This window comes from Hemitrygon akajei, chromosome 27 (assembly GCF_048418815.1).
Source record: "Hemitrygon akajei chromosome 27, sHemAka1.3, whole genome shotgun sequence".
In the NCBI taxonomy this organism is placed as follows: Eukaryota; Metazoa; Chordata; class Chondrichthyes; order Myliobatiformes; family Dasyatidae; genus Hemitrygon; species Hemitrygon akajei.
In genome coordinates, this window is record NC_133150.1 from 20,255,255 (window position 1) to 20,273,366 (window position 18,112).

Below are 18,112 nucleotides of genomic sequence, written 5' to 3' on the forward strand. Positions count from 1 at the left end.
AAGCTGAGAAAGAGAAAAAGGAATGAGGAATGGTTGAAGGTGGGGAAGACATCAGAAACTCGAGAAATCGATGTTCATACCATCAGGCTGGGGGCTACCCAGAAGGAACGTTAAGGTGGAATTCCTCCAACCAGGGTGTGGCCTCATCGCGGCAGTAGAGGAGACCATGACTGACATTCGCAATGGAACTGAAACGGGTGGTTACCGGGAGATCCCGCTTTTGAGGGCGGAAGGAGCGTAGAGGTGCTCGGCGAAGCGGTCTCCCAATCAAGCTTTGATTTGGATTCCCAGCATCCACAGGTTTTCTCGTGTTTGTGATACCTCCACCAGAAACCCGCAAAACTGGAAGTCGATTCAAATCATCCTCTGCAAGGAAAAACTACCTAAGAAGAAGAATGATCGTAGTCATCCTATAATTATCTTAATTGCATGAAACCCAAGGGTTATCTTGCTGTCTGATTCAAAAGATAGTGAACCTTCGGGGCATTGTGCCCTGGGGCACACCGTAGGGAAGTACATAATATACGTCCATTCATTAATGTCTTGGAGCATCGTCCAGCCTGCTTCCTCCACCCATACCATCAAGATCTCCCTCGGGTGCTGTCCATTTAATAACACATGTTCCATCAGGCGTCAGTTGTTTTTGGAACCAAGAATTACTGCGGTATTATTTCCAAACAGGAGAGCAAATCAAAGTGGGCGCGTCATTGTTTTCATCGTTATAAACATGAGTATTGTGCTTCGTTCTCGCTGGTCTTTTGACTGGGTCGTCACCCGCAAAGCCTACTAGCTTTATCTGCTCTTGAGTTGCCACCAGCCCAGGATAAGCGATGGCAGATGGATGGCTGAAAGCGTTGCTGCTTCTTTCCTTAATATTTCCCGAGCGGACCCTCGCTTTTTCGGATGCAGAGAAGGAGGATCTGGTCCGTGCTCACAACAAGTACCGCTCACAAGTGATGGATGCTTCCTACATGCTAAGAATGGTAATAGACTACATTCTATACGGAAACCAGCTTGCGTGAACATTTTATTATCTCACGGTTAGCAATATTGACATTAGACTGAACATGAAGTAATTTTGTAAACATCTGCTAGACGAATTAATTTGGATTTCTTATAGTCGCAGAACAGGATTCTAATTGATTTGCAATAAAACTACACGGCGGCACTCTAACAAAGCTGGATTCACCGAAGCAATGGCTGTAATCACTTAGCACATCACGACTTGAACCAGACATATAGAACACACAAGTTTCCAAGTGTTTACAAGATAGCGACATCTTACAAAATGCATCAAATTTTTTGTTGTTGTTTCTGTGAGCTTCTGGGGAAAACAGCAAGTTGCTTTCGGAACCGTGAATAAGCCCAGCCATCTCTCTGTCTCTCTGAACTGAGTTAACTGACATTGCATGTGGAAATAAGGAATAAGGATGTTGATGTAAATTATATACCATATATTGGGAGATCGGGGGATTATTTTGTATTGGACGTATACAGGAAATAGTTTGTGAGTGGGCTACAAACAAAAAGTTTCGGTGTTAAGTTCTGCAGGTTAGGCGATAGAGCATCGGCGGAGAAAGAGCCAATGTTTATGCTTCATTTCAGGGAGTTTTCGTTGCAGCTTGCCTTCATCAAAAGTGATGGAGTCCACCACCCCGTCTTGTGACTGTTACCAATTTCTGTCATTAAAGCACCCATCAGAGATGGAAATGAATTAAACAACCCGCAGGTTTTACATCTATGCGGTTTGGTTCGTTAACATCACATTAATACAAAACTGTTCTCAGGACACACTAGAGACTGAAGATGTTGGAATCTGGAGCAACAAACAGTCTGCTTGTTGGAGGCAGTTCCTCCCCGCCCTCCAGATGCTGCTCAGCCCGCCAACTTCCTCTAGCAGGCTGTTTATGACTGTTCCCGGTCAAATTATGTGGTAACGGGCGGATCCAATCAGAGTTATTAAATGCCTGGAAATCAGTTATAAACATAGTTATTTATTCCACCATTTGAAAAAATCGTCTTAATAATTTGCAATCCTCAGTTATTTTTATTATATTTATCTTCTGAGCTTTCTGATTGTGAAATGTGTTGAAGACATTAACAGCCAATTTTCCTGTGTTGACATCAAGAATTATTGCTGATTCGTCCAATAAAAATTTCAAAAATTGTAATATCTTCTCAGTCGTTAAAATTCCTGTACAAAATTATGTTTAAAGGAAAATTGTATTTTTTTTCCCACGGCATTGATGATATCCCTTAAGTTACTATTTTATGCTTTGACATCCTTGCTTAAAATGTGCTTGGACAACTATTTTCATAAAGAAAAGTTCAGACAGAATGCAAGAAGACCTGAGCTTTGCAGTTTGACCTGTTTTCTTGATCTGAGCATTCTGAGCAATTACGTGGGGCTAGTGGCTGAAAGATCTAAAGACAGCGACTGTAACTTGTTTATCATTCTACATTTATTACCCTTCCTGAAAGATCACAACATTGTTTCCATAACCCTGAGAGGTGCCACGAATCAGTTTTTCAACAAAGAATCAACTTTGGCAAATTGTTGCACTATAGAAGCCCATAATATCCACTTTACACTTAGTCCACACTCTCTGTGACTCCTGATGTCAGAAACTTCCAAATACTCTAGACCATGACTCTAGCTACCCCAGATGAATTTCCTCGCTCACTACCTCCAAATACCCACTGTAGAACTTTTTAAAGCTTCACCTTCATGGCTTCAAGTGCTCAAAATGCTGCCAAAGCCCAATTCCCCAAAATATGATTGTCTTATGTTTTTCCAAGGTCTGCCATCACAGGTAAAGATGATTAATCATCTCTTATTTTCCCTTCTAGCCCAATGTTGGCCACAATTGATTAAAATCAATTATTTTGCATTATTGCTTGCCCTAGGTGACTTTGGTTAGATGGTGGTGATTCAATGCAGTTTTTCTGAAGAAGGTCCACTCACTATATTGGTTGAATGGGAGTACCATGGTTTAAGTCAATTATTGATGAAGCATCTGGAATATGTTTCAAAATCAGAGTGGTGTTTGACAGAGGGATTCTTGTGTGCTTATTGTTCATGTCTTTCTTCATGGTAGAGGATGTGGGAGAGTGGTGTTACAGGAATAGCCTTGACAAGAAACTACAGAGTATTTTGTAGTTGGTAAACACTGCACCTACAGTAAGTCAGTCATACAGAGACAGAATATTTGAGGTGGTGAACGGGCTTGCAAATCAATTAGAATGGCTTCTTTTGTTACTGCAGTTTCCTGTTTTCAGGTGCTGTATACCTGATATGCCTGGTAAATCGGTAGAATGTCTTTGGTCAGTTCGGAGGTGAATCACTTTGCCTGTGTGGTCCAAAGGTTATTTGCTATTTGTCATTCAATGATTGAATATTGTCCAAGTCTTGCATCCAGCAATGGACTCCTTCATTTATTTTGTCTGTGCCTGGACCAAATCTGTTATGAGACTTAAAGCTGACTAATCAAGAAAACAGTTGGTGTTAAGTTTCATACAATAGAGCAGTGACACCTTCCACCACTTTGCTGATGATGATGATGATGACCAGCCATATAGGCAACTGGCCAGATGAAATCTCCCCTGCCTTTGGCGAGCAGCTCTTGGACAGTTCTCGAAATGATCAGGTAGATGCAGCATTGTATCTGTGTTGGAATGGTCATCGGTTCATTTGCTCAGGTTGTTCAGGAAGCAAAGCAAATAATGGAATTCAGAAACAGAAAGCAGAATATTGTATGTGGACATAGTCAGCAAATCATGTTGGCTTGCCTGTGTGCTGCTCCAGCATTTAAAAAAAAACAACTTTTATCACCTACAATCAAGTCAAACATTTACCTGTGCCTGTCCTGGATACCATTCTTTCCTCTGAATGAGGGCAAAATGTCAAGCCAAGACAGATAACAATCTCTTTTTATATAATGCCTGAGCTATCCTGATATTATTTAGTTTGGATGCGATAGACCTGATATGACACTGAACTCTCATGATTAAATGGAGCATTAACAAACTCAGGCAGTTGTGAAGTAGCTGTTGATATGTACCTCTAATCTAATGTACGGCATTCAGTGGTCACAATGCATCCTCCTCTACAATGGAGAAACAAAAAGCTAACCGAATTATCACTTTATGGAGCAAATTCATTTGGTTGAAGGGAGGGATCATAAGCTTTTAGTTGCCTAGAACTCTGATTCCCCATCCCACTCTCACTTTGATCCGTCTCTTTGTAGCCTTATGCATTGTGACAATGATGCTGAGTGCATGTTTGAACATTGATGCCTCATTTTCCTTCTGAGCACATTGTGGCCTTTGAGACACAACACTGCATTCTCCATCTTTAATTAACCCACTCTTTCTTTCTTTTTGTATCAGAACTAGTCACTTACGCTGTTAGTCATCTACCTGTTATTATGGATCAGCTTTTCCCTCTCCATTCCTAATCCTGACCTGATTCCACAGCCCCTCTATTAGATTTACATAACACAGACAAGGAAGCATAATCATCATCCAATTGTCCAAGTTATCCATTTGACCTTAACTCACCCTATCACAGATATTCTCTTGGTCCTGTCTATTCCTCCAGTGACCTTTTCTGCAGCTTAAAATTACCTTTTTATTGTCTCATGTCTTCAATTTAACGAAGAGTCTCTGAGAATGAAATGTTGATTTGGTTTCCCTTTCCACAGGGTGGACTTTGTTTCTATTTGCCAAGAATTGATTTGTGGCCTTATTTTGAGTTAACTAGTCTACACGTTTGCTGATCCATACTTCCATTTATTTTGTTTTTAGAAATGGGACAATGATTTGGCAGAACTTGCTTTAACACATGCAAAGGAATGTATTTGGGGACACAATAAAAACCGAGGACAAACTGGTGAAAATTTATATGCAGCTACTAAGACAGTTAATCTGAAAGCGGCTGTTGAGAAATGGTATTTGGAAGCTGCAGACTATACATATGATACAATGGAATGCACTCCACAGAAAATGTGTGGACACTACACCCAGGTATGAAATTAAAATTGTACTCTTAAAATCATTATGCTTACATTACCAAAAATCAGAAAATGGCTGAAAATCTTAAATAAAAATGGAGAATGGCAGGAACACTTAGCAGGTCAGGCAGCATCTGGGGAAAGAGAAGTAGAGATGACATTTCAGGTCCAAGGAGTTTCATCAGTCAGAGGACGATCATCCTGTAATGTTTCCAAAGGGAAGGATTTATCAGAAAACATCAGTTACTGGTTTCTTGTCATGTAGCAGATCTTGCAAAGGAAAACCGTGCCTTATGATGCAGCAAGTTCAATACCAATGATTTGCATTTTCTTTGAATCCATCTTCAATGTAATAGGTTATATTATACATCTCCAATGTCAAGTCAGGGCTACTCTTCTGTTCTTTTTCTCTTTTCGCTCTCCTTCTGCTCCCCGTGAGGGGGTGTTGGGTGTCTCATTGGCACCTATCGAATACTGAAAGGCCTGGAAAGAATGGATGTTGAAAGGATGTTTCCTATAGCGTGGGAATCCAGGATCAGAGGGCACAGCCTTAGAATAGAATGAGGTTCCTTGGAACAAAATGAGGAGGAATTTCTTTAGTCAGAGGGTAGTTGTGATGGAAATGAGAAAGATTCTTTGGGTCTCAAAGGCAAGAGCTCTGGACACAGTTTTAGTAATAAGGAGTTTATTTACAAGGGGAGAAAAAGCTTGGGAAAACACAAGTGGCTACAATATTTGCACAAATGCGCTTAGAATAGATGAGCGTGGGAATCGTTGGGTCTGCAGTACAATACATGGGAAAACGGTGTGGGGATGGAGTATAGATACACATACAAGCAAGGGAAAAGTAACTACAATACCTGCTCTCCTTGACTATGGGCAGGCACGGCTCTCTGCTACAGGGACAACAATAAACGCTCCCACAACCCTATTCAATGCACACGTTACTACGTGTCTCCAGTGCTGTTCTGCAGTCTTAAGCCTGGAGTGAAGCAGGGTGGTCCCTCGAGGATGGCAAAAGAGAGCGAGTCAAACACACATAGCACCATTTATAGGTCAGGGGGCTGGAGGGTCCAGCCCAGGTGATTCACCGGGGGCCAACAGCTTGGTGCTAGATGGGTTAATCCAATTAAGGTGGCCAATGGTTAAGTGTGCATTGATTAGTTGGGAGGGGCGAAATGTTGACTGGTTGGTGGTGTGACCTCTGACCAGGTGAGGTCACGTGACAGGCACGGCTCTCTGGATACAGTAGTGAATCTATGGAATTCATTGCCATGGGGAGCTCTGGAGGCCAAGTCATTAGGCATATTTAGAGCGGAGTTTGATAGGTTCTTGATTAGTAGGGGTGTCAAGGGTTTTGGAGAGAAGACAGGAGAATAGCTTTGAGGGGGGTAAATAAATCAGCCATGACAGAATGGCAGAGTAGACTTGATGGGCCAAATGGCCTAATTCTGCTCTTATGGTCCATGGTCTTATGTTCTTACATACCTTTTTTTCTCTTACACCTTCTTTTTCTGCACATCAGCCACACACTCCTTCCACTGGTTCTTCTCTCTCTCCATGCTGCGCCTTCCTTTCCTATCACACTGGATCATCTTCAGCCCTTTGTCACTCCCGCCTTTCATCCTCTCACCCAGATCTGCTTGTCACCTACCACCTCCTGCTCCAGCTTTTTATACAACCGAACTCTTCTCTAACCTTCAGTCCTGTGAAAGGCTGTGACTCAAAATGGTGACTCTGCATTCCCCTGCATAGATGCTGCCTGACCTGCTGAGTTCCTCCAACGTTTTGTGTGTTGTTCTTGACGCAATGACTGCCAGACATATGACACGGCTGTCCAGAAACTTGCTGTTCAGGCTTGAACAAGTTGCATTCTTGGCATGGGTGAGAACTGATTCATGATGACGTTCTCACTCTGCTTTTTTAGCGGTGTCAGAAAGTTAAGAATATTTGACTTGGGGTGGGGAAATGCTTTAAATGAATAAACATGCTGTTCTTTGTAACTTTTCATGTTCACAGGTTGTCTGGGCAGATAGTGATAAAGTGGGTTGTGCCAGCCATTATTGTGATGTATTGCAAGGTCTGAGTGACAACAATTTGTCTATTCTGGTGTGCAACTACTCCCCTCCGTAAGTATAAATATTAATAAATTATTTACAGACTCCAGTCTATGTTAAATTATGATACATGGTATTTGGTAGGAATAGTAAAAAAAAATGGTACTTTCACACTAAAAATAGGACTGTGGCACCATGTTTAGTGCTGCTGTGTCTCAGGTTTGATACACACTGTGCTATTTTGTATTTTGCTCTCCATAACCTTGTGGATTTCTACCTAGTACTCTGATTTCCTCCCATGTCTCAAAGATTTCATGTCTCATGAGGATAGGCTGAGCAAGCTAGGACTTTTCGCTTTTGAGCAAAGGAAAATAAGAGGTGACTTGATAGAAGTGTACAAGACGATAAGAAGCATACATTGGCGGATAGCCAGAGATTTTTCTTCCCAGGGTAGAAATGTCTAACATGAGGGGGCACAATTTTGACCAGATATGGGGGGAGTATAGAGGGGTAAGTTATTTTTTACACAGAGAATAGTGGGTGCATGGAATTCTCTGCTAGGGGTGGTGGTAGAGGCAATTACATTAAGGACATTTAAGGAACTCTTAGGCACATAGATAATAGAAAAATGGAGGGCTATACAGGAGGGAAGGGCGAGATTGATCTAAAGAGTAGGTTAAAAGATTGGTACAACATTGTAGGCTGAAGGGCCTGTACTATGCTGTAAAGCTCTATGCTTATATGTTGGTAGGGTAGGTGAAGTGGCTACTGTTACTTACCACTTTGTGGCAGTAAGAGTTCCACTGTCAAAGGGCAGGTGAGGGAGAATAACTTGCCAGTGTATAGAGAAATAAGAGGGGGAATAGGACTGAAGGATTATTCAATTGTGATCCATCTTAGACCTAAACGATTGAACATGCATAAACAGTAAGGAAGACAGATGAAATTCTTAGAAGTTAATTAGCACAATGACACCATGAAACATTCTTACCTTCTTTATTCACAAAATACAATGGATTCTGGTTAATCGGGACCAGTACATTTTGGCACTATTAAACAGCTGGCCCAATTAGCTGAAGTTTCACGGAGATAGTTAAAGAGGTATTAAAAAAAAGACAAATTGAGTAACAGATTATGTATTTAAATTAAATACAGAACAAATTAGAACACTACCAATAGACTGCTGTAACTGGGAACAAAACCACCAGAGACACACTGAAGCTAATGGATATAGAAGCCTTTATTCTAGCAAAATGAGTATATAGGCATCATATTCGAGACACTCTTGGAAGAAGAGCCATGCTAGACCCAATATTACATGACATTTTTATACCAAGAGTAACAGCAGGACAACTCTATAGTTACAATGTATCTACAGTGCTTCCTTTGAATTACATATAGTTTTCAAACATCTCCTTCTTTGCACCCACACTCCAGACACCAAAAATGAATGTTAATCTCTACTAACTCTAGGTAGCATTTTTGCATATGTAGGCATCTGAGGTCTATGTGGGGTATTTCTTTCTTTGCCATTAACCCCAACCTGCAGCTCCAGGAAACCCATTGTTCTGAGATGTGTTTTAAATTCAATCTGCAATCCACATTCAAATCTGAAGAATAGCTGCTGCTGAAATCAATATTTGTTATATACCCCAACTCCAGAATACACCCTAACAGCAGTACAATACAATAGAATTGTATTAGTTCCTAATAGTTATCAACAGAAGAATTCATCCAATGTATGTAATGAACAAAGTCAGTGCAAACACCTAGTGCAGATAACACACACAAAATGCTGAAGATCTTGGCCTGAAACGTTGACTGGTTACTCTTAGTTTATTCATGACAGTTCACTCATAGATGCTGCCCGGGCTGCTGAGTTCCTCCAGCATTTTGTGTGTGTTGCTTGGATGTCCAGCATCTGCAGATTTTCTTGTGTTAGTGGACCTAATGCTGATAATATTCTGCCTTCATACAATGCTATCAACGACTACATCCTCCAAATCTTCATTTTCATTGTAACATTCAAGATAATCGTTGATGTCTTCAAATTTTTCGTAGTACCTAACCTGTTGAAGTAGAGAAATTGTTTCATTTTCACTGTCGTCCATTTCCGGCATCTCTAAGCAGGAATGCTTGAAACTGCAGTGAGAAGAACAGCTTGGAGTTGTCTTACTGCTTGCTTCTCAACAACTTTCAGTGACAAAAGTTACTGCTTTTGAACACACGCGCAACTGATGTTATTTAAAGACTGTTCACTCCAACAGCCACACAAATGTGTATGGCTGACACTGGTTAGAACCCATTAGGCCACAGTCTCCAGCCCAATTAAGTGCCATGGCGTCCCAAATAAACAAAGGCAATTCCAACAACTTTCTCAATTAGTTTCTGTTCTTTAAGAGTTGCCCGAAATAAGTGGCTGCTCTGATGAACCAATGGCCTAATTAACCAGAATCCACTGTTGCTGGAAATGCTTCTCTTCATTTGGGCACTATTGTAAATTGAAAAACGTACATAATACAATGTATTTATGTTTATTTTATTGATATACAGCATGGAATAGGCTTCTCCAGCCCTACGAGCCATGCTGGTCAGCAATCCGCCAATTTAACCCTAGCCTAATCACGGGGCAAAATACAATGGCCAGTTAACCTATTAACCAGTACATCTTTGGACTATGGGAAGAAACCAGAGCACCCGGAGGAAACCGAAGCGGTCATGGGGAGAACGTACAAACCCCTTACAGGCAGTGACAGCAAATTTAATGTAATGTCAGAGGATTTGCCAACACATTCATTGTATTTCCTTTTTTCAGGGGTAATGTATATGGAGAAAACCCGTACAAAAAAGGGAGCCCCTGCAGCAATTGTCCTGATGGATTTAAGTGCATCGATAATCTTTGCAGTGAGTATATTTTTACAACATTTTCTGAGTTGGTTTAAGAAGAGCATCTTAACAGGAAACCTCCCTGAACATTCTCCCAACAGGGTACTGAAAGATTATCTTTCAGGAACTCAGAGATCCACACCCCTGGAGTTCCTTTTCACTCAAACATCATTGGACCAGACTCATTACAGCTTTAAGGAAGCACCAGAATCAAAAACTACCCTTCCATACATTCTGATCTTACGCAAAAGTCAGAAGTGGATTCTGTAGCCTTACCATGTTTCTGAGACAAATTCAACCATTTTGGTTCCTTTCATATTTAACTAAATATGATTATGTATTGATTAACAAACAGCACGGTAATCTATATTCACTATGGCATCTTTGAACATGCACAGTGTGAAGAGAACGGTGTGATGTGTCCACGCTTTACAGCATCTGGCCAATGTGACTTTCTCATGTGAGTGTGGGCTACCACATCTCCTCAACGACCGGAGGAAATAGCAATGGTGGCCCTGTGGCCCCATGGTTGTTCTCTGTGGTCGGGCGGTGATGATTGTCAGCCTAGGGATTATGCTCCGGGGAGCCAACTTCTCAAAACACCCAAGTCAAAGACAGGGTTAGGGATCGCCTCCTTGTGGCAGATGTAATGCACCGAAACACTCCGCTCCGGCTAATTCATGTGTACGCCTTAACTGTGTGGAGTGAATGGCTCGCCATGCCACCGCTGTTGGCGACCTCCCAGATGGTCTTTCTGGTCGGTGACTTCAAGTGAACCACCGATGCGGCTGGACGACCTGGTAGTACCAACAGCAGGATGGACAGCACCTCCAGATTCCTGACGGAGACGCTTAAAATAGCCAAGACGCGCTACGCCCCTTAGCACCCCTGCAGGCGGAGCGCAACCACACGATTGGACAGCTCAGCCCGGATCCCTGACCGACATCCTCTTCTTCTCCGACTACTGCCTTCTCGGAGTCTCCTGTCGCCTACAGGACAACCAGAAAACAGCAGGGGTGGTGTGGTGAACTACATATACCTGTCTGGACACGCACCCCCCCCCCCCCCCCCCGCTGACTGCTCCTGTGGCTCCTCCCACAGACCCCAGTATAAAGGCGATTGGAGGCACAGCCCCAGCCTCAATCTCCAGGATGTTGTGTGGTGGTCGCTTGCTGCTTGTGCTTTCTTCTAGCCAATAAAAGCCTACCTTAACTCACATCTCCGAGAGTTATTGATGGTGCATCAGGTGGGGCATGGGAGCTGAGCGTTCAGCTGCTGACCCTGGAGAATATTAAGGGACAGGCCAGACCATCTGGCAAAATACCTCATCACTAAGCCTCACCAAAAGACCCGGTCTGGCTGGGGGTGAGACGGGCGCTCCCAGTCAGATCTTTCCTGCATTCCCGGAGTATTACCCCCTCGCCAGTAGCCGCAGGATGACTGTAGTGGGGAAGACACAGTAGCTCAGCTTTTGCAGACTGTGGGTTGGCAAAGTGGGTCTGGAGAAAGGTGGAAGGGCCTGTGTCATGTTTCATCCCGAGCAGCTGCACAATAGAGGACTCTCATTTAGGGGCTGTTCCGAGGGACACACAAAGAGACACAAACATCCAGTGCTGTTGGCAGATCAACTTTACTTTGTTGTCACCAGACAGTTGATACTAGAGCGTACAATCCTCACAATGATATTTGATTCTGCGCTTCGTGCTCCCTGAAGTACAAATCCAAGTAAATATAATTTTAAAAACTATAAATCATAATTAGAAAATAGAAAAGGGAAAGTAAGGTAGTGCAAGTCAGGTCCGGGTATTTGGAAGGTACGGCCCAGATCCAGGCCAGGATCCGTTCAGCAGTCTTATCACAGTTGGAAAGAAGCTGTTCCCAAATCTGACTGCACGAATCTTTAAACTTCCGAACCTTCTCCCGGAGGGAAGAGGGACAAAAAGTGTGCGGTGAAAGACGTTCTTTGGTTGGCTCGAAACTTGCTGATCTACCAACACATCGAGATGTCTGCGGCAAAATGCTGCCAACTGGCACATTCCGGGCTGCAAGCAACATATGCAGCAGTGGTTCTTGACAAGTGTACTCCCTACAGATTCCAATATCATGCTTATTAACTGAATAGATGCCGGGTGGGGCCTAATATGTCCAATAAGTACATAAACATGTAAGTATAACTTATTCTGTCATTTGAAACCCATCTACCGGCTGAGTTCTGTCCATCATCTGAATAAATGCCGTCCTTTCTTTTCCTTATATCAACTTTGTTTGCATGGTGATTGAACAGATTTTTAAAATTATGGCTTTCAGCTCCTCCTCATGCAAAGACACCACTGCACTTACATACTTAATTTTAAGCAATTGTTTGGCAAGAACGTCTGCCGTCTCAGTTCCTTCAACCCCAACATGGGCAGGAACCCATAGGAAATGTGTACACGGGCCTCGAATCTGCAGCCTCAACAGATATCAAGTCAAGTCACTTTTTATTGTCATTTTGACCATAACTGCTGGTACAGTACACAGTAAAAATGAGATGATGTTTTTCAGGACCATGGTGCTACATGAAACAATACAAAAATTACACTGAACTACGTGAAAACAACACACAAAAAAGAAACTACACTAGACTACAGACCTACCCAGGACTGCATAAAGTGCACAAAACAGTGCAGGCATTACAATAAATAATTAACAGGACAATAGGCACAGTAGAAGGCAGTAAGTTGGTGTCAGTCCAGACTCTGGGTATTGAGGAGTCTGATGGCTTGGGGGAAGAAACTGTTACATAGTTTGGTCGCGAGAGCCTGAATTCTTCAGTGCCTTTTCGCAGATGGCAGGAGGGAGAAGAGTTTGTATGAGGGGTGTGTGGGGTCCTTCATAATGCTGTTTGCTTTGTGGATGCAGCTTGTAGTGTAAATGTCCGTGATGGCAGGAAGAGAGACCCCGATGATCTTCCCAGCTGACCTCACTATCCGCTGCAGGGTCTTGCGATCCGAGATGGTGCAATTTCCATGCCAGGCAGTGACACAGCTGCTCAGGATGCTCTGAGTACAACCCTTGTAGAATGTGATGAGGATGGGGGGTGGGAGATGGGAGATGTAGTCCAATCTCGAAGAAAAATGTCTGGCCAATGATTTAAATTATCTGTTTAATAGATGACAAGAACGAGAGTGAATCAGAGTACAGAAATGCATAATCAGGGCATACTTCTTTGGCCCAGACCAAGGCTAAAATAACCATCTCAGATGTGAATACAGATATTTTGTCTGATAATCATTTTAAATAGTTACCTGAAACTTTGGAACATATCAGAAATACCTGTACGACTTGTCACTAGATCTTCAGAACCATAAGCAAGAATCCATAATCTCCACCTCGCAACAGGCAGAATCCGGAAAAAGAAGGTGGGGGGTGGGGGGGGGGGGGAAGGAGTACACGTCAGAAGGTGAAGCCATGTGAAGGGGTAGGTAAGTGGGTGGGGGAGGGTGTGAAGTGAGAAGCCGTGAGTTGATGGGTAGAAAAGGGCTGAAGAAGGAGGGATCTGATAGGAGAGCAGACCATTGGAGAAAGGGAAGGAGGCGGGACACCAGAAGGAGATGATGGGCAGGTAAGCTGCCAATTGTGGCAGCCGGTGGGTCTGGGAATTAATGAGCCACTAAAGCCTTGATTGTGCTGAGGTTCTTGAGCTTTGCAGCTGTGCTTGTCCAGATGAATGGAGGGTACAGTATATACGGGAAAGCTTTCTGATAGCTTTCATGGTATGGGAGGCAACATATTCATTACTGAAGACTGTGTAACAGTTTCTTCCCCCAAGCTATCAGACTCCTCAATACCCCGAGCCTGGACTGGCACCTTACTGCCCTATTGTCTTGTTTATTATTTATTGTAATGCCTGCGCTGTTTTGTGCACTTTATGCAGTCCTGGGTAGGTCTGTAGTCTAGTGTAGTTTTTTTTCTCTCTCTGTATTGTTTTCACGTAGTTCAGTCTAGTTTTTGTACTGTGTCATGTAACACCATGGTCCTGAAAAAATGCTGTCCCATTTTTACTATGCACTGTGCCAGCATTTACAGTCGAAGTGACAATAAAATGTGACTTGACTTGACTTGAAATTCTACCATGCTGTAGTTGTTGCCACAATGTTAATTAGGGCTAGTTGTTGCCACAGTGTTAATTAGGGCTAGTTGTTGCCACAATGTTAATTAGGGCAGGTTCGTTCATTCATTAAGTACCGTGTCGTATGACATAGGCGACCATGGTTTGCCAATCCCTTCTGGGCAGTGTCTTTACAAGACGAGTGACCCCAGCCATTATCAACACTCTTCAGAGACTGTCTGCCTGGCGTGAGTGGTCACATAACCGGGACTTGTGACATGCATCAGCTGCCCAACGACCATCCACCTCCTGCTCCCCTGGCTCATGTGACCCTGATCAGGTGGGCTGGGGGGGTGGGGCTAAGCAGGTGCTACACCTTGCCCAAGGGTGACCTGCAGGCTAGAGGACTGAAGGAGCCCCTTGCACCTCCTTTGGTAGAGACGTATCTCCAGCCAAATTAGGACAGGTGCAGCTTTTAACTTGGTTACCAGTTCAATAGTGGTTCTAAGATATTGGTGATACTGTGCAAGGTTAGTGAACCAAGGATCAACTTTATTCACATTAATATTTAACATGTATTGGGAATTTGCCGTGGTGTGTTGCTGAGGGCACAGCATGCAACAGAGAACACTGACATTCAACAGTGATTAAAAAAAATAAAGAATTGTACTTAGAGGTTAAATGTTGGATGTGGGATAAAATATGTATAAATACCAGCAAGTATTTACAATGTAAACAGCATTACATACAGTGACTTAAAGTGCCTACAGTGCAGTGAAGGGCTAACTAGAATGGTTTATCAGATTACCGTAGATTCCGGACTACAGAGCGCACCTGATTAAAAGCCGCTGGCTCTAATTTTAGAAATAAAATCAATTTTTTACTTGTAAAGGCCGCACCGGATTTTCGGCCGCACCGGATTTTCGGCCGCAGGTGTCCCACGTTGTAATATGAGATATTTACACAGAAAGATATTACACGTGAGGATTTTTTAACTTTTAATTAAATCCATATGGTAACAAAAACAAATACATATTACAAATGCTTTTTTTCGAACCGTGCCCGTAACGCGGCTACTTTTAAATATACGTTGCGTATACTTCTTTACTGAACAACATTCCAATATCTCCTAACGACTGGTAAAAAATATATATACTGCAGCCTACCAGGAAAAGTTATTGATCGCCTTTAACTTAAAAGCAGCGTTTTGGCTCCGCCGCTCCCCCCCTCCTTTCCGTTTATCGCAAACTGGTATCCCACAAGACGCGGCGAAACCGGGTGTGACGTCATAGCATCCCGCGATGTAGTACAGAAAACAAATATAGTTAAAACTCTTCTAACTTTAACTAGAAAATGAATTACTAAGCGAAAATATTATAAACTAAATAACTGCCATAAAGGCAGCACAATGCTTTTCTTCGAGTGTTTTCCATGTTGATGAGGGTGAGTACAAATGACTGATTTACAATAATTTAATTGTGAAAGTGCGCTTGATTTATCGTACAATTTCATTGGACCTCTGTGAACTACTCATCAATTTTATTGGTCTACTGTTACGAGGCAAAATGTTTACGAGGCGGCATGAAAAAAAATAATGCATTAGCTGCTCCGTATTAAAGGCCGCAAAGTTCAAAGCAGTTCAAAATGTGGGAAAAAAGTAGCGGCTTAAAATCCGGAATCTACGGTAACTGCCTGGGATGGAAGAAATTGTTCAACTGATGTGAGGTTTTTGTTTTAGTATCCCTGTAGGGCTTTCCAAAAAGGAGCTTTCGGACAAGGCAATTTGCAGGGTGGGTGCCGGGTTCTCGAGTTCAAGTCCCCTTTACCCCTAGTGTAAATATTCCCTATTACTTGCCTAAGTCCTTCAGTGGGCTGACGTGGGGAGGTTTGATTGAAAGTGTAGTAGGAACTGAGCATAGTGGAACTATAAAGGTGCATTCCAACTCCAGATTGTACTTATAACTGAGGACACTTCACTTACATCTTAAGAAAATTTTGAGCTCTGACCATCGACCAATCCGGACATCAGAAGTTTGCGAGGAGGGCATTTCACTCAGGTCCACTGCCCGAGTAGGAAAAGGCAGCACTGGATGCGGCAACTTATTTGACCTCTGACCAGTGACCAATCGGCCTTTGGGATTGATTAGCAAGAGCAAATTAAAGGAAGGCAGGGGCCGCGGCTGTGGCCATCACCTGAGTGGACAGCGTTAGAGTGGATCGTGAGGCTTCAGCCCTTTGAGGCTTCAGTCAGAGAAGGCAAAAAAAGAAAAGCTCCAGGTAATTTTTTTTTTCTTTCCCTTCTGTACATCTGCTCAGTTAGAACAGTAGCAATGCCAGGCCGGATAGTTGAGTGCTCCTCTTGTGGGATGTGGGAGGGCAGGGAGACCTCCAGTGTTCCTGTCGACTACGACTGTGAGAAGTGCATCCAGCTGCAGCTTCTAGCAATCCGCATTAAAGAGTTGGAGCTGGAACTGGATGAACTCCGGATCGTTCAGGAGGCTGAGGGGGGTGACAGGACATATAGAGAGGTAGTTACACCCAAGGTGCAGGGCACAGGAAAGGAAGTGACAATTATGAAGGGGAAAGGGTTTAAGGAGACAGTGCAGAGTAACCCTGTGGCCATCCTCCTCAAAAACAACCCCTTTGGATAATTGAGGAAGGGCAGATGATGACCTGACAGAGGAAAGTCATAGCAGTCAGGTCTCTGGCACTGAGTCCGCCTCTGTAACACAGAAGAGGCACTCTGTGCTGATAGGGGATTCATTGGTTAGGGGAATGGACAGGAGATTCTTTGGGCGAGAAAGAGATACCCTGATTGTAAGTTGCCTCCCAGGTGCCAAGGTCCGGAATATTCTAAAGTGGGAGGGTGAACAGCCAGAGGATGTGGTCCATGTAGGCACCAATGACATGGGTAGGACGAACGACAGGTTCTGCATAAGAAGTTCAGGGAGTTAGGTGCTAAGTTAAAGGGCAGGAACTCCAGGATTGTGATCTCCGGGTGCTAGTGAGGCCAGAACTAGGAAGATTTTACAGTTTAACACAAGGTTAAGGAGTTGGTGTAGAGGGGGAGGGAGGGCATACGATTTTTGGATCTTTGGGTTTCTCTCTTCCAGGGAAGTTGGGACCTGCACAGAAGGGACAGCTTACACCTGAACTGGAGGGGGTCTAATTTCCTAACAGAAAGATTTGTTAATGCTGCATGGTGGGGCTTAAACTAGAGTTGTTGGGGGATGGGTACCACAATTTCAGAACAGTTAGTGGAGAGGTTGTGGATTTATGTTGGGAAGACCTCAGACAAAGTCAGGAATCAAAAGGTTGAGCATGGTGTGACTAGTATCCTGAGCTGTGTATATTTCAATGCAAGAAATATTGTAAGAAAGGAGGATGAGCTCAGAGCATGGATCAACACCTGGAATTATGATGTTGTAGCCATTAGTGAGACTGGGTTGCAGGAGGGGCAGGACTGGCACCTTAATATTCTGGGGTTTCCATGTTTCAGAAGTTTCAGATTGGGAGGGTTTAAGGGGCGAGGGGTGGCATTACCAGTTAGGGAAAATGTCATGGCAGTGCTCTGTCGGAACAGACTGGGGAACTTGTCCAGAGAGGTGTTATGGGTGGAACTGAGGCATAAGAAATGTACGACAACGTCAGTGGGGCTATATTACTGACCACTCAACAGTCCTAGCAATTTGGAGGAACAAATTTGTCAAGAGATCGTAGACTGTTGCACGAAACATACGGTTGTTATAGTGGGTGATTTTAGCTTTCCACATGTTGACTGGGACTCCCATACTGTAAGAGGACTAGGTGGGACAGAGTTTGTCAAGTGTGTTCAGGAACGTTTCCTTAATCTGTAGGTAGAAGGCCCAGTGAGTGAGAGCATGATATCTGCTGTTAGGAAATGAGACAGAGTAGGTGACAGAAGTTTGTGTCAGGGAACACTTCGCTTCTGGTGACCACAATGTCATTAGTTCAAAGTAAATATTAAAAAATAGGTCTGAGATTCTAAATTGAAGGCCAATTTTGATGGTGTCAGAAATGACCTGGCAGGTGTGGATTGGAACAGG

The 18,112-nt window shown here is 43.3% G+C and overlaps 1 protein-coding gene across 1 annotated transcript in view; it reads left to right on the forward strand.

Annotated features, from left to right (window-relative positions):
- The first annotated feature begins 675 nt into the window (after positions 1-675).
- LOC140717167 (uncharacterized) overlaps positions 676-18,112 on the forward strand; it is a 32,477-nt gene continuing 15,040 nt past the window's right edge. The window contains exons 1-4 of the mRNA XM_073030457.1: positions 676-983; positions 4,807-5,025; positions 7,032-7,141; positions 9,885-9,973. Of these exons, the coding sequence (XP_072886558.1) occupies positions 831-983; positions 4,807-5,025; positions 7,032-7,141; positions 9,885-9,973 (571 nt within the window). The 5' untranslated portion in view covers positions 676-830. The remainder of the gene's footprint in view (positions 984-4,806; positions 5,026-7,031; positions 7,142-9,884; positions 9,974-18,112) is intronic.